This window comes from Paramormyrops kingsleyae, chromosome 13, assembly GCF_048594095.1.
Source record: "Paramormyrops kingsleyae isolate MSU_618 chromosome 13, PKINGS_0.4, whole genome shotgun sequence".
Taxonomy (NCBI): Eukaryota; Metazoa; Chordata; class Actinopteri; order Osteoglossiformes; family Mormyridae; genus Paramormyrops; species Paramormyrops kingsleyae.
In genome coordinates this window covers 27,685,995-27,712,228 of record NC_132809.1, presented here as the reverse complement: position 1 = coordinate 27,712,228, position 26,234 = coordinate 27,685,995, and the positions used below count along the sequence as shown (strand labels likewise).

The 26,234-nt window shown below is 45.9% G+C and overlaps 1 protein-coding gene and 1 long non-coding RNA gene across 6 annotated transcripts; one reads left to right on the top strand and one right to left on the bottom strand.

Moving 5' to 3' along the window:
* Nucleotides 1-11,186: 11,186 nt before the first annotated feature.
* Nucleotides 11,187-12,833, bottom strand: LOC140578223 (uncharacterized). Its single transcript, XR_011982321.1, has 2 exons — nt 12,210-12,833; nt 11,187-11,866 (listed from the first exon to the last, which is right to left on the bottom strand). It is a non-coding gene; the product is annotated as an uncharacterized lncRNA (long non-coding RNA).
* Nucleotides 12,834-12,995: 162 nt separating this feature from the next.
* Nucleotides 12,996-23,329, top strand: LOC111850533 (RNA-binding protein, mRNA-processing factor 2a). 5 transcript variants are annotated; one of them, XM_072698504.1, is made up of 9 exons: nt 12,996-13,464; nt 15,583-15,722; nt 18,285-18,362; nt 19,308-19,346; nt 19,707-19,769; nt 20,047-20,197; nt 20,689-20,837; nt 22,157-22,222; nt 22,381-23,329. In XM_072698504.1, exons 2-8 carry the CDS (start codon nt 15,657-15,659, stop codon nt 22,220-22,222), a joined length of 612 nt encoding a protein of 203 aa, XP_072554605.1. In that variant the 5' UTR covers nt 12,996-13,464; nt 15,583-15,656; the 3' UTR covers nt 22,381-23,329. The 5 variants fall into 5 exon arrangements, 4 of the variants coding, with proteins under 4 accessions (XP_072554605.1, XP_072554606.1, XP_072554604.1 ...); XM_072698505.1 differs by lacking the exon at nt 15,583-15,722 and having other exon boundaries at nt 13,000-13,464; XR_002839823.2 differs by lacking the exon at nt 12,996-13,464 and having other exon boundaries at nt 15,568-15,722; nt 22,127-22,227; nt 22,385-23,329.
* Nucleotides 23,330-26,234: the final 2,905 nt, after the last annotated feature.

The window sequence follows — 26,234 nt, the reverse complement described above, 5'->3', positions numbered from 1 at the left end:
GAGTTCCCAGTCTGACTCCAACCTATTATAATCTGCAACACGTCCACACGGAGAACATACAGTATGTTCACAATTGTTTTCATGTTCATATTTGTTTTCACTGTCAAACACAAAGCGCAGAAACATTATGTAGGAGAGCAAAGCTGGCTTCGTATTTGGGCCAGACTTCACCATCAAACACACGGGTGAACTTCGGGGAATCCTCCTGCAGAGTTTCACACTTGAGAGCTTTCTGAAAGCTGAAAATGGATGTTTCACTCTGGGGGGGGGGGGGGGGGGAACGGACAGCAGAAGCTGAGTGCTTTAGGGGACTGTAACACTGATGCGATCGGACGACTCCAGCCAGGCATATGCGCGGAGGGGAGAGCACTGTGTGAGGGGGCCTTTTTTTCAGGGGGGGGGGTGCGTTTTACTTCTCAGAATAAATCATGAGGGCTGGGGGGTGGCTGGAGGAAAGCAGAGCAGCGAGCGATCTCCAAGTTGACCCCCACGTGAAATCTAGCCCCCCCAAGCCCAGTTCTCCATCGAGACTCGTACCTGGCCAGAAGAAGCTGTTCAGACAATTAAATTATTCTGTTTCAACTCCATTTATCAAACATCTCACGTGTACATGGATGAAATTGTATTGTTCACGTCAAGGCCAGTCAATCCTATAGGCGGCTGCCTGCCTAGGGCGGCATCTTCTGAGGGGCGCGGATTAAGCGAACCGCCGGTTTCACGGCCGCGCCTCATCCCCAAGACAAAGAGCAACTGGGGGGTGAAGTTTGCCTCATGCCGCATCAACCTCGACCAGCCAAGGGTCCCGTCTTCTCTTCTGTTGAGCGTCGAGGCATAAGCCGAATGGAACCCACTGTCTTTGACTTAACAAGCTAAACTTCCTGGACTTATCAGCAGATAAGGAGCATATCTGGGTACACAGCTGGCCCTGCTGTGAGCTCTGAGAGGGAGGTTACGTTTGGGTGCCTAATCCCACCTGTCTGGCTCAGTCGTTCTGGTCCTTCAGTTTCACCCAGGCTGCGAATCGGGCAGCTGCCAGATCTCACAGCATCCTATCATCTTTTCTCCCAATCTGAATGTCAGCTGGATTTTCTGGTAAAACTCATGCAACATTAGACTATCCGGTAAATTCATAGCTCAAGAGACCTTGCAAATGCTGTGCGATTCAAGATTCAAGAGATTTATTTGTCACATACAGTACAACATGCAGTGAAATGTATCTCTGTGTCGCCCTTATTTGGCTGTGCAAAAACAGAAGAGAAAAAGGCAAGAAGTAAAGGAGTAAAAAAGAGAAATTACAATATATAAATACAATCTAAGGAACCAAGTATATAATCTAAAATATACAATGCAAATATACAATCTAAAATGTAGTGCAAAATCTTAAATATAGTGCAAAATCTTAAATACAGTGCAAATGTGCAGTATTTGTGCATTCCAGTACAAACGTACATAGTGTACAGAAGGACCAAATTGTAATCTCATTGCACTGAGTAAAGGTACAATGTGTGTATTTTGCTAGTTGTTACTATGACTTTCGTAAAACCAACTGCAGAATCCAACTGTTTTGCTGTTTCCGAAGTGTCCTTCTGATCACAGATTACAGTCACTGAATTTCACCAATCCTGCCAAAACGCTTTCACACTAGAAGCTGATTCTGATTCACTCTAAATTCTGATTCTGTTGCTGCATTACAGATTCATTTTGGGACCATGAAGTATTTGCTCTGTAGGTACCAGGGCGGGAAACAGGATGACGGATATCTGAATGATCGTAGGCCTCATCAACAAGGCTGGGGGGGGGGGGGGGCAATTGCTCTTGGAAACTGCCCCTCCCAATTCTCCAACCCACCCACGACGCTATTTCCCTGACAAAGGAGGGTTGATATCAGGCTGATGGGGAATGGTAGATACTGAAATGTACTGGTTGCTGGGTGTGGTGAAAATGGCAGATTATCTAGGGGGGGGAAGCAGCTCCTTCGCCCCAGGCCAGCTCTGTCGGACTGTATGACCAAAGATGGACATTGGGGTATGAGTGCATTTAGACAACAAAGCAGACAGAATGATAGGATTATGGTGATTTTACTACAAAACACTTACATGAAGGGAAAATGACCCATGACCTAAGATGCAACAATTCCAGCTTGGAGACAAATACCCCATCATTGGCGCCTATAGAACCATCAAGGAAAGTGCAAGAGTTTTAACTGACTTTGTAAAGAGGAAGTAGCTCCTAATTTGATGACAAATTAATTATCCCCCCCCCCCCCAAGATTGGCAGATTTCCTCTGCATGTTTCCCCATTGCAATATCGCAATATAAATCGCACCCCCCCCCAGCCACCTCTCCTGCCGTCGGAGCAAATTCAGTCTCCGCACATGTCAAACTCCTACCGACGCCACTGAGTAAAGCAATTGCAAGGACCAAATACTGTGTGCTTTGATGTTTGTCGAACATCTCAGAAGTTCCTCCCGGACTTTTAACTTTAACTGCTGACCGGGAAACTCCTCCCTTGTAAAGTGGCAGAGGGGTGAGGAAGCGTGGTGGCTAAACAGACCTTCCGCCTACACCAGCCGAAGCCCATGTGACTCGAGGCAGGAGTCCCGCCCGACACGTAGTGAAATTGGCTTTCTTTGCTAAGTCATCGCCCCCTTAGAAGATGGAACCCTAGGCAGACTCGTGCGACATATTTGTGCTTAGACCAATGAGTGACCAAATGCATGGTTCTGGTGGTGAGAAGCTTGGATCTAGGCAGAGTGTAGGTCTATGAGGGGAACAGAAGTGAGAGTGTGGCTATATGTGTGTCGGACAGGGAGGAGGCAGCAGTGTGCAATATTTATATGGCTCCACCGCATGCGGCAATAGCGCAGCTCAGAGCCCTCGATGCGGCCTGACACCCCTCTCCAGCATCCCCCCAAGTCACCCACAAACCCCATTTATTTTTAATGCCCGCTCCATCTTTCCAGCTGCCTCTGACAAGGGGTACCAGTCTGCGAAGGAAGTACTTTTTGACTTTGCTGGGGCAATGAAGCAGAAAAATCGACTGTGTTGTGTTGGGGGGGGGGGATGCAGTGAGGTGGAAGTCCCATAGCTGGCTGCTAAAAGCTTCGTCGGCCCCCTCCCGCAGCCTGTCCCTACCCAGAATCCTCAGTGCCTCAGGAGGGTGGGGCCACAGCGTGGTCATAGTCGCTCCCCTTCCACAGCTAGGGGTCTCGTTGTCTTTCTTCATCAGCGGGGGGCGGGGGGCAGGGGTTGGGGGGGGATTGATCGTGACCGTTTTTTCGTTAATGTCTGCTTGGAGTCTGGATGCCCCCCCCTGCACCTGAAACCCCTTCTTTGGTCATACTTCATGCTTTATGGCACATTATGCTTTATCGGAGTTTCAGGCTCTGAAGTTACTCCTGGCCAGCAAGCCCTTTTGAAGTTGTTCTGCAGAGTCATCGACCAGATCGAAGCGAGCATGGCCTGTTATTTATTTATTAATTCCCCCTTTCGGGTGAAAGGCCCTTTGTGTCGGGAAGGGGGGGGGCAGCTGAGATGAAACGCCTCCGCATGGGACTCGCCTTTTGACGGGAGAAAGCGCAACTGGAAACGAGGCTGTTTTCCGAACAAAGGCAAATAACGCTCTTTGAAAAGGACCCCTCGCTTCATTCCTCGCGGACGATAGCGGCATCACACGTGCATGTGCTCGCGGCACCGTCGTAGACCCCCATGAGATTCCAGTACACCAGAAATTCCTTGTACTTCTCTGTACTTGGGGAATAAAAAAAAAGGGGGGTGGGGAGGAGTTAAGATGATTCCAAGGACCCCTGAGTGACGGGGGCCCTACAAATTTGGAACACAGCTAGATTGGCCTACATTGGGAACCATAAATCTTTAGTGGTAGCTCTGCTTTGGGGCCCAGATCATGGTGCCCATAAATATCAGTATCTGGTGGGGAGTGCGAACAACTGCCAGAATGGAGCAGAAGCACCCAGACACATTCACAGAACATACATCCATCACTGTACACCTTCACATACATATACATCATCCGGTTGCTCTCTGATTCAAACTGCGAGGCATCAGTCACTAATACAAACAGCATTGCTTCTGTACTATCATCATGCATCATGGTGTTTCACTTGCAGGATGTCCTGCCTTCTGCCTGGGGGGGGGGGGGCAATGGCCCAGTAACAAACAGCGCCCCCAGTGGAGCTGAAGACTCACAGGCTTGAATGGATACCCTGTCTCCCTTCTTCAGTCCTTCTCTCCTTTTGTTTGTTGTCCTTGACACCTGATTGACACGAGAGGCCTTGTCTTGTATGCATGGTGGACAGGCTTAGGTCTGGCCATGTGTGATTATTGCTGGTGTTCATGATAAAGTGGCGCGGGGGGGGGGGGGGGATGGAGACTCTCACCAGCTGCAGATAAGAGCAGAGTGACAGCCTGGACCTTTTAAGGAAGTGAGCCTTAGTGCCCCTGTACCCTTGGTGAGCTCTTCTCACTCGCGATACCCAATGCCATGCTATTTTCACCATCCCCCATAGCCTCTTTCTGTGAAGCTGAAATCCACCCTTGCCTTCCTGAGACATCGTCATGGAGACGCACCCTGTCCAGTCCAGCCTAAAATTCCTATAAAGACCTGATGGTTTTGCATGGGTCCCCGAATCCACTTCCGTCATGTCATTTAATTTCACCTTTGTCAAAGCACTTAGAAGTCTCTTAGAACTCCAGCCTGTCGTTTAGTGGTTCAGCTTCTGTTTTTGGGGTCCAGCATGTCTGAGGGATCTAGCCTGTGCCATAGGCGTCCTACAAGTGTGTGGGGTGTCCAGTCTGTCTCTTTGGGGTTTGGCCGTTTTCACTGCCTAATGGAAAAACTGGGTTATTGCTATGACAGGCAAATACAGACACCCAATAAACTCCAGTATTTACAGAATCACGAATACCTGCGCAAACGGAGGACCATGTGTCAGGGATCTGGGTGAATTTGGTGTGCGGAGGTGGTACGGCGCAGGCAGGACAGAAATGCGGACGACCCACTTGCGGCTCACGGGAAGAGAAGGGGTTTATTAACGAAAACAAAAAGGATCATGAGGGGTAAAAAGCAAAAGGGGGGGAAAACCAAAAACTAATTACAAATGGGGCGAGGAGGAGCAACATACATCATACATAAAATGAACCACTTGGGGTGTGAACTGAGGCAGGGACTTAAATACTAAGGGGTAACGAGACTAACACAGGACAGGTGAGTAATTAACAAGGACTAGTAAAACGGGCAACAGGTGACACTAATAATTAACTCAAGGAACTAAACAGGGAAACTAAGAACTGACAAAGAAACACGGAAAACGGAATCTAACACTGGGAATGACAAAGACCGATAAACGCAACTAAGGAACGAAGCAAGAAACCAAAACTGAATACAAATCACATGACTTCACTGATACAAATGAAACACTAGGAACAAAATACAAGAACAGAGGAGGTGGGATTCGAACACAAGACGGAGGGGATAATAGGCAGCCATATGCTCAACACATTGAGCCATGCAGCTGACAGGGAGCAAGGGAAACACTAAAGACTTGGACAACAGAAAACTGGGACAAACCAGGTGCTGACTCTGACACCATAAGCAAAACACACACTTAGAGCCATAAACTCAGAGCAAGGTTCTATAGCTTCTTCTAATCATGTATCTCTCCAAGCTGTAATTCTTGGGGGGGGGGGGCTGGTTACCATGAGACCCTAGATAATCTACCTGCATAGCAGGCCAAAGGGGCCAGTGACACTGTGAATGTATCTATGAATGGGAAGCTGGTCATACAACGCAGAGCAGGCCTGCTTTTCTTCACTCACTGATAGAGACTCTGATTATCAGGGCGTCCCACATAGCTCACATAGTTTTTCCAGTCTATAGGGCTAAATATCTGACCAAAAGCGATTCCGCACAGGAGCTTCGCTCACTGGTAAAAGCACGGTGGAATCTTCCGATACATTTAATTGTGACTTCTCGGCTACAAGTTTACATGCCTGCCCGCTGTTCATCCCGGCTACCGGGGGATCATGGGAAATGTGGGGAAATGGTTTCAGCCTTTACAGCGGATTGCACTCAGGGTCAGCATGTCCTGTGTTCCCCGTCAGTCTGTTGGGACCCCGTGGGGATGAGAAATGGAACGGGGCATGCGTGACGGAATCCGCCACACCGAGGGCCAGACCGCCAGACCAAGGTCCAGACATCACTTGGAGGTTCCCCCGGCAGACCCCCACAGGCCCAATTTCCCCTCCCTCCCCCACAGTGTGTTTCTTCCTTGTCTTGAGTCTGGTCACTAAAGCGGTCAACTCAAAGACCATCGTCTGCTGGTGATGGTAACTCATTCATGGTTGGACTGGAAGAAGGTTCCACATAACGGTGCCACGAGAAGAGCCTAAACCCCGCCAGAGGCTATTCTTTCAGTAGCTAAGAAAATTTCCAGAAGCTTCTGTTAAGTTTACTGTTACTATGATACATCATCCTGTTCACCATGGGCCTGTTGAAGCCCATATCTTCTGCACGTCCAACCCCCCAATTCCATTAAGTATTGTTTCTTGCTTGTTTCTATAAACAAAGCATTACACAGCATTTGAGTTCCCTCCGACTTCAGAAATGCCTTTAACAATAAACAAGGCTGCCGTTTCCAGCTCTGCCATTTGAAGGCCCATAAATGGCCCAGAGTGATCGCTGCTCCTTCCTGTGGAACACAGTCCATTGTTCTGGGAGCGTGTAGTATCTTCCTAAGAGGCTCCACATTCCTGCTCGTAACCCTCCCCCTCACCCCCCCCTTCCCCCACAGACCTACACACACGCAAACACAGAGTGAGGCAGCCGGTTACAGACTGACTAAGGTTAAGCGGATGGTCTGAACTCGTTCGTCCATCCTGCAGGGTTATGAGGCGAGAGACAGCCCGTACTCCTCCTGGTTTCAGGTCGCTGGCGTGACTCCTGAGCTGTTCCTGGGTGGGTTCCAGCCCGAGCCGGGTGGGCTGACGATTGTCTGCAGCGACAGGCTCCTCGGGACCAGGAGAATTTCCATAAAAGGGGACGGGACCCACAGTCGTGCTGGTATAAACGTGGCTGGGACATCGCCTACCCTGCCCGTCTGTCAAACTGCAGCCATGGAGAGATTAGCATTACGTCACCAAGCTAATGTTTTTAATCCAAAGCTACTGACAATCATGGCCATTTATACAGCCAAACGTTTAACTGGAGACTTTTGTGAGACTTAACGACCGGCCTGTTTGCAAACTAGTCACCCGAGTATGTTTGTTATATGAGGGTCATTACCGCGGTAGGTACCCTTGTATGCTTACATGCAGCTGTATAATTAGTGCAGGAATTTGCAGTAAGAGAGCTTTGTGGTTGTCAAGGTCAAACGTCTCTTTCTACTCAGTGGAGGATGACTGCTTCTGGATTCCAAAACACATGGAAGGGAGAAAAGGTCTCTTGACCTGATAGCGACTGCATCCCTATTTGGAAATATTGCTGATAAAATTGTAATGTGGTGGAAACTCCTACAGAAGGTGGTTTTCTCCATGCTCCAGCTCTCGGTGTGGGATTTGCACGTTCTTCCCATATTCATATGGGTTTACTCCCACAGAATACAGATATGCTGTTTTGGTGGATTGGTGCTGCCGTATATCCTGTAATATTTGTCCCCTGTGATGTGCACCGTTTGTTTCAGGAAAAAAAAATTGCGCAACATATACTCCAAGCTGAAGAAAAGAAAAAGAATTACTGATATTCAAACACTCTATTGTGGTTTTTCAGTGCACGCCCAAGCGCGTCATAGTCAATCGATGGGCCTTCATGAATCCATCACCATATCATTTGTCGTCTTATTAGGAGGTCACCAAACAGCTTGCTTCGTACAGTACAGATAAAGATTTCAGGAAGCTGGAAAATGGTGTGAAATGCATTCCCTACATTTCTGCTGCTAACCTTTCAGTTAAATCAACTTTTCTGTTTTATCTACTATGTTCTTGCCTGTACTTTCACTGACAGCTTTGCCGTGTCTAGAGACTATACTGAAAATGACAGCGCATTAATAAAATGCAAATTCTTCAAACTCAGTTGTGAAATAAGGGTTTCGTTGTTTGAATAACTAACATTATTGTCCATTTCTGTTTGCGAAATGCTATTATAAATTTCAGTCATGCAATGCAATGCTATTTTCAAGAAAAATTAAAAAGATATTAGAAAATTGAATGTACGACCCTATTGTATTGTGTTGTGCACTAAAGTTACATTTTTTTTAATATCCAAGAAACATAGTGGCATCTAAAATATTTACTTGTGTGCTCTCAATGAAACACAAAATACCCATAAAACTGTTAAATATTTATTGTACTCTAAAAAAACCATTTAAGTGGAAGCAGACAGACCTGAATAGAACAACACTAAAACTGACGGGAGGCACTAGATATACCTAGGACAGTATTTCCTGTATGACAAAAAGTAGGCTAAACATCATCATTTGAGGCACTAGAATGTTCTCTCTGCATCTGTACCACAGAATACACATTGGGCATAGAAAGAATGCAGAAGATGTACATATATTATTCCATTTTCTCTCTCTCTCTATAGAGAGAGAGAAAATGAGAGAGAGAGAGAGAGAGAGAGAGAGAATTATCTATCTCCAAAAACTACTCTGTATCAGTTTAAGCTTTTGTCACTTTTTATTACTTTAAAAAAGTCATTCTCTATGTATTATACTTAGATTTTACCTTATCAGTGTCTGTTTTTAATTTCCTTTGAAAAATCTCTGGTAGTCCCTTTATGATTGAATTACTAAATGCTTAATTTGACCAGATGATTGGGTACGAAGTTGCCCAGAATCAGCTTTCTATACCATGATTGGTCAGCCTGCTTTTGACTTGAGGTCCAGCACAGACCAGCTGTGTCCATTGTCTGTCCCTGTAACATGTGAGGAATTCTCCCCATTTAATGTACCCCCATTGCTCCCCCTCCACCCCCACCCAACCCCCACAAGATAGCCAGCTAGAGAAACGTCAGAGTGTTCTCCCACTTGGGTCTGTGGAGATGATCCAAACCAGAATGAAAAGTCATTGTATTGTGCAGGTACATCAGCATGTAGTGGGAAAATATTACTAAGAAAAGTAGAATAAGGAGAAATAAAATAAACTCAATAAGATATATCTGAGTATGGAAAAAGGACTGATTTGAACCGGGTCCCCAATGTTTGTAAATAAATAGTGTTATACACTGAGCATAGCTGTGCACTCATAGCAGCAGCAATATGCAAAAAGTCCAACAGTCCAGAACAGTGCAAACGTTGTGGGGATGAACTCAAGACTTAGTGATCAGCATTACTGCACATGGAAAGAAGCTGCTGAAGTGGCTTGATGATTTTGGGCTTCCTTCCTTAGGATGCAGTGGTGGATCTGAGGCTAGGGATCTGTACCTGCAATTAGAAGATTGCTGGTTCAAATCCCATGAATGCCTGGAGTGATCCTACTCCGCTGGACCCTTGATCAAGGCTCTTGGCCTGCAATTGCTTCATCCTGGGTATGATGTTAATCTACATCCAGCCCTGCAAGCAGGTCCTCCAACTTACAGGGAATAATATGGGGGTTGGTGGCAGGATTGGCACTGCAGCCACTGGAAAAAACCTCACACCGGTCCATCGGCACTGTAATCAATGCAGGCTCCGTACCTCTTAACCAAAAATGTTTGGCAGAAGGTAGTCTTTGGTGTAGATGATTGCTGGGTGGGCAGGCTCAGCAATGACCTTTGCTGCACGCCTCCTGACCCCGGACTTACACAGGGCTTGGATAGGTGGCAGGCTACAGGCGAGGATCTTTCCGCAGGATGTGTTACTGCGCTGCAGTTTATCTTTGGCCTGCGCAGAAGCAGCACCAAACCACACAGTTACAGATGCGCTCAGAATTGACTTAATGACGACCGTGAACTAGACCAGTATTGGCCGTGGAATGTTGAATTTCTTCAATTGGCGCTAGAAGAATGTCCTCTGATGGGCTTTATGATGCATGTGATGTGTTCGTCCCACTTACGGTTCTGTGACAGCACAGTACCCATGAACTTATGAACTTGCTCCTTCATATTGCTCAGATTTGGCTTTCTGTGCTCACGCCTGCAGTGTTTTTTAAATATATTTTTGTTACTGATGCGTTTTTCCAAAAAAACAAAAAACAGAAAAAAACTTCATACAATATACATTAGCCAAATGCAAATTGTTTTGTTGTAGCTAGAACATTAAAATAAGGCAGTTTTAATGTTAATATTTTTAAGCATTTTTGGCTGATTAACAGTAAGTATGCTGAATGAATGAATGAATGAATGAATGAATGAATGGACAAACTAATGAACGATCAAACGAACGAATGAAGGAATGAATGCATTAGAATGATTTTCTGTTGCAGTGAAAGTGTCCTGGGATTGTGCTGGCTAACCACACATGGGCCAGACTTGCCGTACCTCAGCATCCCCGACACCCCCACACTCATGCCTGTCCCCTCACTAGGGACCTAATCTTCATCCTGGGCCTTGGGGGGTCAGGGAATGTGACAGGCGAGGCCTAGTGGTCAGCCACTCAGGGGAGATTGCTGATAGTGAGAGTGAGGGCCCCCTTTATCTCCCAAAACTCCTCATGACCCTCCCCCACCTCAAATGGCAGCTCTACACCACAGAATCACAGCAATCCGTTACGCAGGACTCCGCTTACGTAAAGGTCAGTTTAGCATTAAGTAGCGAAAGAATGGGATCGCTGATAGCTACCAGAATCTGTAAACAAGCCTCTTAAAAATAACGTGGGCTTATATTTAGCACAACTGCGAGTGACATTGTAGGGTCGGCGGTTAGGGAAGAGGCAGGGACATCCGAAAGCTGCCGCCCCCTCGATTGTGTTCCCACACAAAGTCAGGAAGCCGGGCCTGAAAACACGGGCTGAGGCCAGGAGAGGCGGCCGGTCTCCGGGAGCCGAGGCACTAACACTCGCCGGCCCACCATCCAGCTAGGCGCAGACCCCCACCCCCATTGTCCCAGTGAGGAATTCTCCTGGGACCATATGGGGGACAGTGATGCATAAGAGAGGGGTGTGCAGAGGTGGGACCCGGAGACGGGCGCCCGCCCTGATGGGAGCTGCTGAACTAAGCGGGACCACCCCCCCAACTTTCCCTCATTAGTCGATCATGTCACACAAGCCTGTTTATTAAAGGGAATAAAAACTAAAGACGAAACCCGCGGAAACAAATAAAAACATTGTAGCGAGCAGCATCCACAGAAGACAACAGGGGCATATGGTGGCAGTTATTCGTAAAATTTGTAGCAATATTTAGTATCACGTGTATTATTATTGTTATTGTTGTTATTATTATTCCATTCCTCTTTTTAGTTAACAACAACAGCAATAATAATAATTTTAATTATTATGACCCATCTTCCAACCATGTCCAGCCTTTCATGTCCTGGTAAAAGCCAAGGATTCCTTATGGAGCGCAGGGTGCAAGACTGGGGTACACCCTGGAGGAGGTGCCAGTCCATCACCGGGCACGGGGCTGGGGTACACCCTGGAGGAGGTGCCAGTCCATCACCGGGCACGGGGCTGGGGTACACCCTGGAGGAGGTGCCAGTCCATCACCGGGCACGGGGCTGGGGTACACCCTGGACGAGGTGCCAGTCCATCACCGGGCACGGGGCTGGGGTACACCCTGGAGGAGGTGCCAGTCCATCACCGGGCACGGGGCTGGGGTACACCCTGGAGGAGGTGCCAGTCCATCACCGGGCACGGGGCTAGGGTACACCCTGGAAGAGGTGCCAGTCCATCACCGGGCACGGGGCTGGGGTACACCCTGGACGAGGTGCCAGTCTATAACTGTACACACACAGTCACACACTATCAACAACTTAGAGATGCCAGTCAGTCTAACTGCATGTCCTTGGACTGCAGGAGGAAACCGATTCGACATGGGGAGAACGCGCAAACACCATACAGAGGAGGGATTCAAACCCCAAACCCTAACATTTAAGCTGCTTCTGGTCATGTATGTCAATAAATTACACTACATATTTAAAGGTTTTCGCTTTCTTTTCAAACTGCCAGTTAAAATAGTTTTAAATAGTGAAATGTTACATTTTGCAAATTTCTCTTTTTATGCTATAAATAAAACACACATACAATCTCTTCCTATCGGCGAGCAGACGGCTTGCACACTTACCGAAGCGCTGCAATCTCTTCCTACAGCACTGCGTGCTAGACGGGCTCCTACGCAGAATTCCGCAGTTCTTTTTTCGGTTTATAAAACGGCTTGGTCTTTTGTAAAGGTTTTGGCATATTAGTACTTATTAATTTCTTTCTCCTTTACATGTTTGCAGGCAGGGGACTGAAGGTCATTGGATACAAAGGAGTGCTTTAAGACTCTGTCAAACATTTCCAGCCCTGTTAAAGAAAAAAGCATTTCCTAGGTGCACCGTCGCTCACACACAGGCCTACAGTAACACCGCCTCGCCTATTATATACGTGCCCCAGTTTGAACTATTGAATATGAACTATTTCAGCCCTGTCATATCTTTCAGTGGATACAGTACCTCTTGCAGTACTCAAGTTAAAATAAATATATGAATTTCTTTAATGAAATTGAATTCTGCGTATTTGGGGATAACGACGCCGATTGTGCGTCTGGTTATTAAAAAAAAAGGAAACTTCGAGTCGTAATTTTTCAGGTCATCTGTACAGTATATTTCAGCTTTTGCCTCTGTGGCCAAATTCAATCCATAATCTGTGCCCAGAATTATGGGTTATTTTACGTAGCCTTTCGATTTAGGTTAAGGCGCTGCCAGACATTGTGGGACTTCGCATGAATCAGGGGGTAAAGTTTGGAGGAGGCCCTGGATTGGCCCGCAGGTTTCCCATAGAGATGGTGATGCGGGGGGGAAGGGGGCCGGACCTTCCCCAGCTGAAGCTCATCTCTAACATGAGTGTCGCTCATTGCCGTTGGCTTTTAACGTAATTGATCACCAAATCGGATCGCAGAAAGAAGAACGAGCACCGCGTAAACTCTCCCTTTAAATTTTTTGCTTCTTCTCACTTTTTCTTTCTTGATTGAATTTTAACCCAAAAAGAGCTTAATGTGAGCAAAGGGGGGGAATTAGAGCGCTTCTTTTTCCCTTCTCTCACCCTCACAGTGCACCTATCCACTAAATCACCTTTAGTTTTTTTTCCCCTCTTATTTTGTGGTACTTCCTTGGATACTTCAGCTAAAGCACGGCTTCACTTTAGCACCCTTTCCCGAAGTCTCACCAAACGGCACCAAGATTTCTTCTGCAACTTTAAGGCACTACAGGGGGAAATCCACCAACGGGGGAAAAAAGCAAAACTTCATTTTTTTTTCTTGTGTAAAGAGGCGTTAAAGTTATACAATGAGTCTCAAATCTGATTCTGAGCCGAGCAACAACGTGTCAATAGAAGAGGAGGTAAGGGGAAAAATTGGGGCTTGTCTTTGCTGGTCCTATAAGTTTTAGAAAGCTGGACAATCAGTCGGGTCTGGTCCGGGACCTTCGGCAAGGCACTGGTTGCGTTACTGTTGGTAGCGATTTTTTTCGGTATAGGCTGTTTTAAAAAGTGAAATGTAAACCGATTGACGTTATATTAATGGTCCTCTGCTAGGTCTGTTTGTTTAGCGATTTGGTGACATTGGGGAACATGACTGATGTGTAGTGCTTTGCCGAACTTTCCGGGGTCTTACTGCATAGACTGAAACTTGCATTCAGTTAAAAAGAAAGTTGTGATAGTTTTGATTCTTTGATTAGACTTGAGATTGAAACATTTTATAATCGATGTGTCTTTTTTGCGAGACCCCACAAGTGGCGATCAGTGTCGGGCTTTGTTATACAATGTTATACGACGTTGCTGTTCCCTTTCACCTGTTACCGTCCCGTTGTAGTTTACTGCAGTTAATGCAAAGCGGCCGTAAATGAGTAAAAATATAAGTTTGTGTAACTTTACTCTACATTTGTGTGCTCGCTCCCTTGTACGAAACGGGTTAACTTTTTTTTTCTTATAGTATTTTGAGTACTTCCTTGCTGCTCAGTTGTGTGTTAATTGCAAACTTATACTACTTTACCAGGAAAGACTTAATACAATTATTAGAGAATCTTGGGCTATTTTGATCGTACTTAATGATACTCCTGTCTTTGAGAACTGATTCCATGGATATATTTGATCGCAATGCAAAATTTAAAAACTTATTTCTATACCATTACCTAACTTGTGTAATTGAATTTAGCGGCTGTCGATATTTTGCAATTTTCCAATCTTGTTCATGCTGCACATTAAATGACGCCCCGTTCAAAATTACTATAACCTTCATGTATTTTCGCAGGCTTTTTCACGTAGACACACATTGATGCGCTCACTTAAGCGCTCCAAGGTACGGATATGACCGGTACCGGCGGCCGTGGTCTGCAGTCTGTCGGTCATGCCCTCCCGCTGCAGCGTGATGCCATACAGCCAGTCTCTGGCTCCCAGCTGAGAACTAAGGCATAGGCTCTGATATAGCTATCGGTCTGCTACTTGCATTCGCTGTAGTGATTAAAGTTCGGCGGCTGTTTTCTGTGGTAGAGCAGTTTTGATACTTGTTTGAGGCTTACTTTCCCAGCTGTATCAAACAACAAAAATTGACCCTCCTTGATGCCACAAACATTCATCCTTTGTGTCTGATTGCTGCGTCTATACCTAACTGGAAATCACAAATGTAGTTTTGTCAGTCTTAAGGTGCATGTATAAAAGCATTTCTAGTGTAATGTGTCGGATTTTCATACAACTTCCCTTGCCAGTGTTCATTGAAAACATTTTGCCCAACCATTGTTCCAAATGCTTTATGGTCCAGCTTTTCTTTGAGTGCTGAAGCTTTTATGTTCTACACTTAAATTAAGAAACGTATAGGATACTTAATTTTTTTTTCTGTTCCCACATATAGAAATGAGATTTTTGTGAGAATTAGTGTGGTGTGTTCTCTCATATGCATCTAGATACATGCTGTACGCCATATACATTTGATTAGGCTCTCCTTGGATATAATGTGGATTAGATTTTACATTGAGTTGTCCTATTTGATATAAACATTCCAAATGCTTGTTTTGAAAATGATTCACAACTTGGTAACTAATTTTTTAACTTGACTAAGCGGTGTGACATGTCATTTTGACAGCTTTTAAATTTGAGCCATAATGGGGTTTACAGTCTGCATGCGAATCGTGGGCACTTGGCCTGGATCTGCAGTTTGAATCCGATTATTATTGCATCCAAATTGGCACATTCATCATGACCCAACAGAGTGAACTGAGGATCAAATGTATTCCATTATGAAATTGCCTAAGCCAATGAGTTTTGCACTATATAGATGAAGTTGCCTCATTTTACCAATCATGAATGAGGCAGTTTCCTTTATGGAAATGTGTACCTAGTAGGAAACCTTGCGGGCAGTGAGGCCGGAGGAGCGTTCAGTGTCCTTGAGCCCTTCTTGGGGTTAAGGGCTTCAGCGCTGCCTGTACTCCCAACCTCTGTTAGCAGCTCTGCTTTAATGCCTCCAGTGCATGTTCTCCAATGTTCTTCAAGGCCCGGCCTTTTCCGGGATCCATTGAGATTCCCGGAACTTCTCCCTGTGATGTTAACTGGGCCACGCCCCAGTTACAAGAAACCGAGCCCGCTTCATTCTCCGTCCCTATTTAAGGTATTTAAGAATGTAATTGGCATCTGACAAGCATTGCGGATTCCCCAATTCTCACCCGTCGCATGGTCTTATCCCCAAGTAACTGGTACCCTGTGTATGGCTTAAGATGTGACCCAATGAGAAACTTACAATTTTGGCTGAGTATGTGACCCAAAGTGGGCCCCCCCAGATCTGTCAATATCTTACCTGTGAGTGATATGGGGTGGTTCTTGCATGTATTCTTGTTGAGCCCTCTAATGACCAGATATGAGATGTTGGTCTAGTCTAGTGTATAGAAGCCTACTGCCAAGGGTTTGCACCTTGCCGAAATGCATCATTGAGCTCTGCCCTTTTGACACAAGGCTCATTAATGCCAAACTGCAAACCGCATGACGTGCCTTAAAATATTCTGCACAATACTGCACGCAGTGTGAATGCTTAGCTAGCACAGATGTTTGGAGCTTTTGACTTTGTATGTGGCTGAACAGCTATGCAACCTCCTGTAGAGCGTGGGCATAGGGAAGGAGGGCCTGTGCTTCGTCACTTATCGGCATGGAAGCTGATGACCGCATCGCTTTGGTATTTGGGGAGGGCTGGGGATCGGGGAGTCGGTCATTGCCCCCCGATAGTGATACTATGACTCAGTTTGGGTTTTTTCTTCCCCTGCCTTTTGGTTTTTATCTGGTGCTAATTCCACTCTTTGCTAAATCTGGGCAAGAACAAACAAGGAGCTTGGCTTTATTTAAGTCTGACTTGGTGGGTTTTGCCATGTATTTTGGATTCTTAAGCACAATTTCCTGTCACTTCAACATTTCTTTTGATGAAGGCTTTTGTTTGCAACACAAAGCATAGCAAGAGTTCAGTGTCTGCATGGATTGATGTATTCCTGTATGTATAGAAATGGGCAGTGTGCTAATGTGGTGACACTTGGTCTGGAATGCATGCATGTTAATGGCCGTTATGTTTGTGCGTTTTTGTACATGTTGGATATTCCTCGACATCAGAGCTTCTGGCTTTGCAGTCGTAGTGGTCTCTGGTCCTCCAGGTGTGTTGTAATTGCATTCAGTCCAGCCACAAGTGTGGTAAGGCTGGAAAAGCTACATTTGTGGAATATTTGCTATTACTTAACCCACCCCCACTAAACGGGGAGGTGGGGGGCTGATGACACTTTGGGGAAATTCCTGAAGTAATTTGTCTTTGGTCCTTTTGCATTGGATATGCAATTTTTTTTTCCTGTACTAAATGCTCAGGTGGGAAGACTAGTGGATGAATAATTCATTCCTGTGTTTTGGGGGGAGTTAGACTTGTGGTATCGGTGCTGGTCGGGTGCGATCCTTCTCTCTCTAAGCTATATAAGGTGGTTGACTATCAGCTACTATGTAGCCTGTATTAAAATTCAATTTAATCTTGCAGCCTTCCTTGCAGTTGCTCATTTTGACAACTTGCGCTGGTGAATCTCTTAGGGGGTGATGTGTGCTTTTGTTTGGGAGTTCGCTGGTTCGAGCCTGGCCTCGGCAGAACAGTTGTGTGTTCGGTGGCCCTTCAGCATGGCCCTTCAGCATATCCCTTAACCCCCTGGTGCCACGAGGTGTCTGACCCTATGCTGTGACCCCAATCTGGCTGTCGAGTGCATATGTGTCTAATGGAGAGCCTGATGGGGTAAACCGAATGGAGGAGGATATAGATTTTAGTCTGTTGTACACATTTTCCCTGAAAGCGCTCTGTCCATTGCTGGGCTGTGTATGCCACTCCCCTGTAAATCCTGCTGTACCACGCAAAGCCTGAAGGGGGCGCTCCCATAGCTGAATGTTATAACTCTGACCTATGGGGTCTGGGAGGTGGAGGAAGAGCAGTACGTGTTCCACCCCTCTTGTTTTGAAGTGTTTTCAGCAGTTTCAGGCATGCTTTATAGGCTTTTGGTCCTACGCCAGGCCGTGCTTAAAATCCTTTCTGAAATGCTGCTTTAATGTAGTAAAGGTTAGGATAGGGAATTAATGTGTACTGTGTTCAAATGACTGTCATGGTTTATTCATTTCAAATCTAAACTTAATGGTAACACTCCCCATTTTCAAGAGCTGTTGACTTTTTCCACTATTCTTAAACTCCATCATGAGTTATTTCTTGAGTTTATAGTGCATAGATTGTTCTGACAGTTTTTAGTGCGTGATTGGGGGGGGGTGTCTTGGGAAGACGTTTTGCCTGCTGTGATCTGAGACGGTTCCACTCTTGCCTATTAATCGGAATCTCCTCCTGCCACATGAACTGATCAGTCTAGTGCAGTGTTTCCCCATCCGGTCCTTGGGGGACCCACAGCTGGACTGTTTTTGCTCCCTGCCAGACAGTCAACACTTGTTAATGGGAGCTGGGAGGGAGCAAAAACACGGACTGTCTGATTCCCTGAGGCTGGGAATGGGGAAACACTGGTCTAGTGTGTTGGGTGCTGAATTGTCCTTCAGTCTGGTTTTTCTTTTTGTTGGCAAAATCTTCCGCAGCTTGCTGTCCAAACCTGCATGTGTCACCAGTTCACACTAACCTGCGTCGTGTGAAGGTGGCGCTCACACTCACAAGGCCTTCCCCTTCTAGGTACGGACACTCTTTGTCAGCGGTCTTCCAGTTGACATCAAACCCCGGGAACTGTACCTTTTGTTCAGGCCGTTCAAGGTAAGACGAAACCAGCTTACGAACGAGGTTGTTGCCCATCCTGTCTCCTTCCCCGTTTTGCATGGAGAGCCTTCCTGACAGCTTCCTCTTGAGTACAGATCGCAGGACTGGGCTGAGCTTTTTGCTTTGCACATGGATGGACCACTGGAATGTGTGAATAAATAATGGCCCAAGAGATTGGGGTGGGGGGGAGGGTGGTGGAGACTTCTGGTGATTTGGGTCTGTTTCTGGGTCCTTCTGTCTAGAGAAGGAAATGGAGCATTGTGATGGGGGGGGGGTGCTGAATTGTCATGTGGATGTTATGGAAGAATCTAAGATTAACTTAAGCACTGAACTGCACATCCAAAGACTTTCTGTAAATCCTATTGAATTTCACTGAGATGGAAAAAGTGATTAGGTTAGGCTCCAAACGAACTGCCCAGAGTTTGAACTTGAGATGTGTGAACAGTCACTGTGTACAATTTGGTAACTTTACTTATCAACTATTTATCAGTAGGTTGGGATCAGATGTGAGTCATTTCTCAATTCTGTCACGTTTGGAGTTTAAGCACTTTGCTGTTCCCTATTGAGGTAACTTGGTTGTGAGGTAACGTCTAGTCTAGGCCACCCCCCTAGCAGAACTGGGGGGTGAACTGAAATCCATGAGACGATATGGTAAATGCAGTGAGCGGAAGCCTTTATCTATGCCTGAAGGCTACAGCACTGTGGAACAAGGATTGTCAGGTGTCTAAACGCCAGAGAGGTTTCTCAGATGTTGCTCTACGTTTCTGCTTCCTGCTGGAATCTCTAAGGCTGTCCTTGTACACTGTGGAGAAGTACAAACACTCTAATGGGGGAACTGGTCTCTGGTGGCAAGATGGGGGTGGTGGAGGAATTTCTAGCTTTAGTGCATGCAAGACTTTTTTTAATTTTTTTTTTCTCTCAATTCTGATTTTATTTCCATAGGGTTATGAAGGTTCACTGATCAAGTTGACGTCAAAGCAGGTGAGCCCTGATCTGCTGCAGAAGGAAGTCTAACGACTTTGACAAAGTAGATCAATGTATTGGTTGAAATGCTATGACTGTCCCAAATTGACAACCCATTTTACTTTTGTATGAAATCTTTGCCCCACCCAAGTATGTGGCCAGTGCCTTGAGCCTGTAGTTCAGACTATATCAGGGGTGGCCGTAAGTCATTTGGGAGGAAAGCATCCACTTGCATGGAGACTGAAATGCATGATGTTTTGATAGTTCAGACTTTAGGTGCTCAGTGACTTCTTCAGGAGCTGAATCTGCATGTTTGTGGGGCCATGGTTAAATGCACTAAATTATTTTCCCCTTCCTTTTCCCCTCATCCTCTTCCAGCCTGTTGGGTTTGTTACATTTGACAGCCGATCTGGTGCAGAAGCTGCAAAGAATGCATTAAATGTAAGCAACCACCCATGAGTAACCAAATGTGAAGGTGGCTGAGAGCTATTGAATGTGCTGCTTCCGCCCCCCCCCAGAAGATGGTATAATGGAATGGTCTGCTGTACCCCATCTGAAAATGTAGTGGTACTGTCCTTGATTATTTCCTGCCTAAAGTCCCTGCTCTATTCCACATTGGATGCTTTTTTTTTTTTTTTTTTTTTCTTCCCCCCCCCACCCCCCAAGCTTTGTATAGGCGTGCTTTTTTCCAGGCTGACACATCACTTCTGTACCTCAGGGTATTCGATTTGACCCAGAGAGTCCGCAGACCCTGCGGTTAGAGTTTGCCAAGGCCAACACGAAGATGGCAAAGAGCAAGCTGATGGCCACCCCAAACCCCACCAATGTCCACCCAGCTCTAGGAGCTCACTTCATTGCACGGGACCCATGTACGTATTGGCTGCACCTGAGAGCTTGCCCACGCCCTCTGCTGGTGTTGTAAGGCTACAACAGGGCAAGCTCTGTGTATAAACTTGGAGGTTTAGGCTCTAGCTGTTCATGCTAATATCACCCTTAGTCTTTGTGTGTGTGTCTGCATCAGAACCCATTGAGATTACATCTAGTTTGGGGGGCGGAGGATTAGTTTGGGTAACTGCCTGGGTCTTGGTACTGAGACTTCTGTTGAACTCTCCTGCCAAGCTTGAGGGAGTTTGGAGAGCTGTCCGGTTTCATGGCTGCAGATTTTGGCCTGAGTATCGGCTGGGCTGATTACAATGCCTCACTCTATAGCCGTACTTGAAACGAGATCCTTCCATTAGGTCTAATGAACAGCCGGCACTTCAAAGAGCGGCTGCTGCTGTGCTGCCCGGGTCCTGTGAGGGAGTTAACGCTGCGGCTTTGGGGCTGGTCCCGCTGCCGCCCTCCTGCTCTCCTTTTCCAGATGACCTGACGGGGGCGGCGTTGATCCCCGCGTCCCCAGAGGCTTGGGGCCCCTACCCGCTGTACACCACGGAACTGACACCTGGCCTTCCGCATGCCGCCTTCACCTACCCTGCTGCTGCCGCCGCCGCTGCTGCCCTGCATGCCCAGGTGAGCAGCCCCTCCATCCTGCCTTCAGCTGGTGCCATAAGTGGGTCTCTGTTTTGGTTCACACAGGATGCGTGAATGGAGGGGAAAGAACAGTCATGGACATCTACTTCCTGTAATGGATTTTGCTAGGGGGCAGACCTCAATCCTCAAACAGCACCTTGTGGAAAATATAGACAAAGATCTGACCCTAAATTTGTCGCCCAGGTTACATGGTCGGCAGCATCTTAAACTTAAACCCCCCTTTTTTTTTCAAGAATGTAATCCCCCCCCCCCCCCCCCCCCCTTCATCGATCTGAGTTCTGTGTTGCACCTATGTTCCTGAGTTAGGAAAGATAATCAGTAGTTTTTAATATCTCCTCAACTGGAACAAAATTCTGCATACAAGGTTCCAGACAAGCCTAAATAACCAGAACCACCCATTTCATAAGGGAACAAAGTGTCCTTTCTGTGTTTCGCTGTTATGGTGAATTATTGAGAGCCAAAGGTCAGTGGTTAAAGAATCTGGCCAAAAACCATGCTTTGCTTTACCTGGCTAGAGCAGTGTCCAGGTGTGTAGCTCCACAAAGCTGGAGGAACGATCTCTCTGCTGCTCCAGTTTCCACTCTGCATCTTCACTGGGCTTTTCAAGGAAATCGAATTGGTCTTTCACACCCTCTTTGTGTGTAGAGCGAATATGGCATTTCTTGCTCAGATTTCCCAGCAGCCTTTCTCCCGCCATTATGGATGCTGCTCCTCCAAGTAGCCGTGGCCCCGTGTGTAATCCCTCTGTGGCAGTTCACTGCTGGAGGATTCCCTACAACCTCGTTAGTCCAGCTTTGGTCCATGCTGTACTGAAAGCAGGGAAGGGCTGTTCGTGCTGACTGGGCTCGGCACAGGAGCTGCTGCAGGGGTGCTGGCCGCTGTTCACTTATTTTCCATGTGGGGATGAATTCTAATTATCTCAGTGAAGGTACCACCCTGAATCTGTAGCCCTGGGGGTCCCTGTTAGAGTGGGGAGGGGGAGGGGGGAGGGAGGAGTGTGATCTCCATTCCTGCGTTGTGCCAATCCTCACAAGGCCACGGGCTGATTTAAACCAGTGTTTCCCAACCCTGCCCTTGGGGACCCCCACTGAGCTCCTAGCCAATCAAATCCCAAATACCTGGTACAGGTTTGCTGGGAGGCAGGAGGGACCAAAAATGTGGCCTGTGTTGGGGGGGCCAAGGGCAGAGTTGGAGAGACACTGGGTTAAACTTCCATTTGTATTGGTCAGTAAACTGAGGCTTGTTTCCTGTTGTATTTTGGATGACAGACCACAGAACCACTGGTATTCTTTCTTTAGATGCGCTGGTACCCGCCTCACTCTGAGGCTTCCCAGTCAGGGTGGAAGTCCCGTCAGTTTTGTTAACTTTAGTAAGTATCCTACATAGTGATTTTTTTCTGTGTGTCTGTGTGTCTGTGTGTCTGTGTGTCTGTGTGTCTGTGTGTCTGTGTGTCTGTGTGTCTGTGTGTCTGTGTGTGTGTGTGAGATTTTATTATATATAATAAGCTTTTCCGTTCCCCCACCCAGGTACCATTCAGTATCTGAAGTCCCTCACGGAGTGAGGTGTAAAGCTCTACATTAATTTAATCAAGTATATTTAATGGACAGAGGTGCATTATGGACTCTTCTCCTTCGGAAACCCTGAAGGACTTTGGACCGAATACATCTTGTGGACTGCAGAGTGAAGTCGAGGCCTTTTTGGGGGGGGGGGGGGGGGGGGCTGTGGGGTATATCCTAATGCGGTACAGTCTTTGCACTTCAAAACCTTGTGCAAGCGAAGTCGCTACAGAAATGGGCCTGTTTTTGCTGAAGGAATACAGCTGCTCAATCAAAGGGGGGGGGGGTGAGTGTTATATTTTTGCATGATTAAAATATCCAGCATGAAGAAAATGCAACTTTCTGTATGTTCCATTGTGCTTGTGTTGCTTTAGGTCTTGGCCTAGTCATTTAAACTTTTCATTTAATGTACTTTAGTCTTGCTTCTGTGAAGGCTTTTTGACTTGAATTGTGTATGTTGCTTGCAAGGTAAAGGCCAGCATTGTTTTTGAAGTGTTTATATTAATGTTGTTCAGAATGGATAACTTATGCACTGGGTTATTTTCAATCCTCATAGTAAATCTCCAAGATTTTCTGATAGTTTCTTCACCCTGTCGGGCCTACCTTTTGATACCCTGGTCTTGCCAAAATAGCCCTGTCTAGAGTATATTTGAACAAATGAGTACAAGTGTTTTTCATACTTGTGTAATTTATGCATTTTGTGCAATTCAACTTTTTGGTTTTTATAGATCCTGATTTCCATCATTAGCTGGTTTTGAAGTTTAAAGTGCTTTTTCTTTGCTTGGTGTTAAATACTGAAATATACAGATGATGGCTAAATTGCTAGTTTGAAGACTGCTGATGTGTGACTTAATAAAAAATAAAAATAAAAATTCAAAAATGTGAAACTGGATAATAAAATGAATGATGATTAAACTGGCATTGAGTGATTTGGAGTGGAGTGAAAACCTAACAGGAACGTGATTACATGTCAGATTACACTAACTGAAGGATAGTTGTAGCTTGGTCTCTGTATGGCCAGGTGTATGACATGGTGGTTCAAGTCCTGACTAATTCTACTTGCCCCCTGTTGGGCTTTTGAACAATTAAGTGTCACATGGACCGAACTGGACGGATGCCAGTGTTTCTCCAACGGTCAAAAATGTGACCTTGAGTTTTCAGTTACTCAGATTATGGAGCTGGGAGTTCTGGCCATTGTGTTTGGGGCCCCAGTGCAAGGCGTCTCCACAGCTGACCTCACCCAATCAGAAGTCTGGCCTGAATTATGGTCCAGTCTGATCCTGTGTCATCTCCAGGTGAAGACGAAGAAATGGTCACATGTTTTCTCTCGTTTCCGAATCAGTTTCCCCTTCAGTCATGTCCTGCTATTCTTTGTGTTTTACGTCACTCTTGATGTGCTTCCTCAAGGAAACTTCACTGTTTGCATGGTAGGCAGCTGTGGGCTCCTTTTATTGGCCTCTATGCCTTTATCAGACGGTGGTGAAGACTCCTGTTCTTGGCACTTTTGCCATAAATGTTTGTCTGCCCTTCAGACCATGGATACATTCACTAAAGTTGTTACCCAGTACATTACTAAGAATATGGTGGCAGTGGTGGCTTAATGGTTAGGGAAGCGCACTCGTAATCCGAAGATTGCAGGTTCAAATCCCCGACCAGCAAGACACCACTGAGGTACCCTGAGCAAGGTACCGCCCCCAAGCACTGCTCCCCGGGCGCTGAATTAGCTGCCCCCTGCTATGTCACAAAAGTCACATATGGGTTAAATGCAGAGGACACATTTTGTTGTTGTGCACTGTGTGCTGTAGTGTGTCAACAATGACAATCACAAATAAAAAAAAAAATAACCCCCCCCCCCAAAAAGCATTTAAAGGGTTCACTATTTATTTTTGGGGTCTACTAGAAAGTTTTACATTCTCCAGTGTTCTAAAAACATCACATACTGTACATCTATACTCTGTCTGACACAGCCAGCGTTTCAGTGCGCTCTGATTCGTCAGTTTGCCCTACATGTTCCGCCTCTGTCTTTCAGTCTGTGGACAGATCCTTGTGGATCTGCTGGTAGTAAGGTTTGTGTTACTAGGTGAGCTCACCATGTCGCAGAAGTAAGGGCTGGAATTCCGACGAGGCGTTTCAGCCAGGTTATAAGAACGGTTTCAGTGGTGAATTGCTCTCTTCGGTCTGTACTTTGGGCCTTAAGACTTCACATGCACATAAACCTATATATCACACTAAAAGGGAAAAACCAGGAAAGCATAATAGGTCCCCTTAAAAGCTGCATCCTTTTGGGATATGGATACTGTTCATGTATGAACACATAACATAAGCTTTGTGTGGGATTAAATTCATGCTTCGGGTATGTAGGGGAATACATTGTGATATGTTTGGCTTGTTGGAGTACAAATGGGTGCAGGATTGGCACTTTGTGTCCAGTTAGTGAGCAAAGTCTTATGTGCTGTAAATTGATAGCTTAATCTGCAATTAAAATGAAATCTCTTTTTTTCCATTCCTTAATTATATGAAAGTTGGGGATGGAGGACTGGCTTCTAGCCCATGCGGTGTCCCTGCCTTGATCATGCTAACAGGTTATTATTAACACTGTAATAACTTGGACTCTGTAAAATTCTATCTGAAATGTCACTTCAGGAGATCTGTTTCATCGCTCAGTTTATCCATGTTTACTAAGCATGTTTTCCTTTGTTCTGGTTTGGGGTTTGACCCAGTTAACAGGGACTGATTCAGGACAGTAGGTATTTGTTCCTCCTCGTGCTAGTGGGTCTTTCTGTGTGCCCTGGTTAATTTACAGCTATAGCCCCCTCTAAATGCATGACTGGATCCTTGTCCTAGTAGCAGGTCCAGATATCATGCCAGAAATATTCCCACTCAACCGTTCAAAAACCATGATGAAGGGACTCCTTACAGCATCATTTTTATCAGAGCCTTCAACTCGATTAAAAACAACTTATTTGTGAATGGTGAAGATTTTAGCACAGTGCTTCTCAAACCATTCCTCGGGGGACACTGGACAGATCTGCATTTTTATTTTATCCCAGATCTCAGAACACCTGACCCAAGTAATCAGGAGCTCTAAACATCTTACAGGTGGGCTCGGAACTGGGATAAAAAAAAAAATAAACTGTGGATCTGTCCAGCGTGCCCTGAAGACTGGTTTGGGAAACACTGTTTAAGCGTATGCTAAACTGATAGCTTTAACTTTTCAAAAATTAATTATTTTTATAGTCGTGCTTTTAGCAGCTTTGCTGTGTTTACTGTCTGAGCCCAGAGTTCTGCGGTCCCTCTTGAACACTACTACGGAAACTGTGATTTTTGGACGGTGGCGCCCTCTGCTGGGGGAAACCATAAACTACACGAATGCACCATTCACGTGTTTACTTGTGGAGATTTAAAACTTTTAACTTTTCGTATTGTTTTTACTGTCGACGTCAGGATTTTTAAGTCGTTTTTCGTCGGCCATCAAGTCCACAGTGTGTTTAATTGTTAGATATCGCCATCAAAGTGAAAAACTAGAGCGGGCGAACACATTTAGCCTGAGGAAATCATACATGATTTAAAATGTCTTTTCTAGGTTTTATGTCCACTCTTTCCCGCAATCTCGCGTTTCAATTCACTCATTATTTTGTAGCAAATTCGCGGAAATAACAGTCGAAATGTCATCACATAAAGGTATATTTAGCGATAATATTATCGACATGTTGCTTGGAAGAAATCTGTCAGCCTCCGTGATCCGATTGCGATGGAGGCTTTTGCGTCACACCGCTTATATACATATAAGTCGAAGTTGGTTAGAGTGGAATATGATTCG

Coding starts and splice junctions, on each gene's coding strand:
- LOC111850533 (XM_072698503.1), top strand. CDS start 15,573: ATGCCTCCAGTGCATGTTCTCCAATGTTCTTCAAGGCCCGGCCTTTTC. Junction 18,363..19,307: donor TTTTGTTCAGGCCGTTCAAG/GTAAGACGAAAC, acceptor TTATTTCCATAG/GGTTATGAAGGTTCACTGAT. Junction 20,198..20,688: donor CTTCATTGCACGGGACCCAT/GTACGTATTGGC, acceptor CTCCTTTTCCAG/ATGACCTGACGGGGGCGGCG.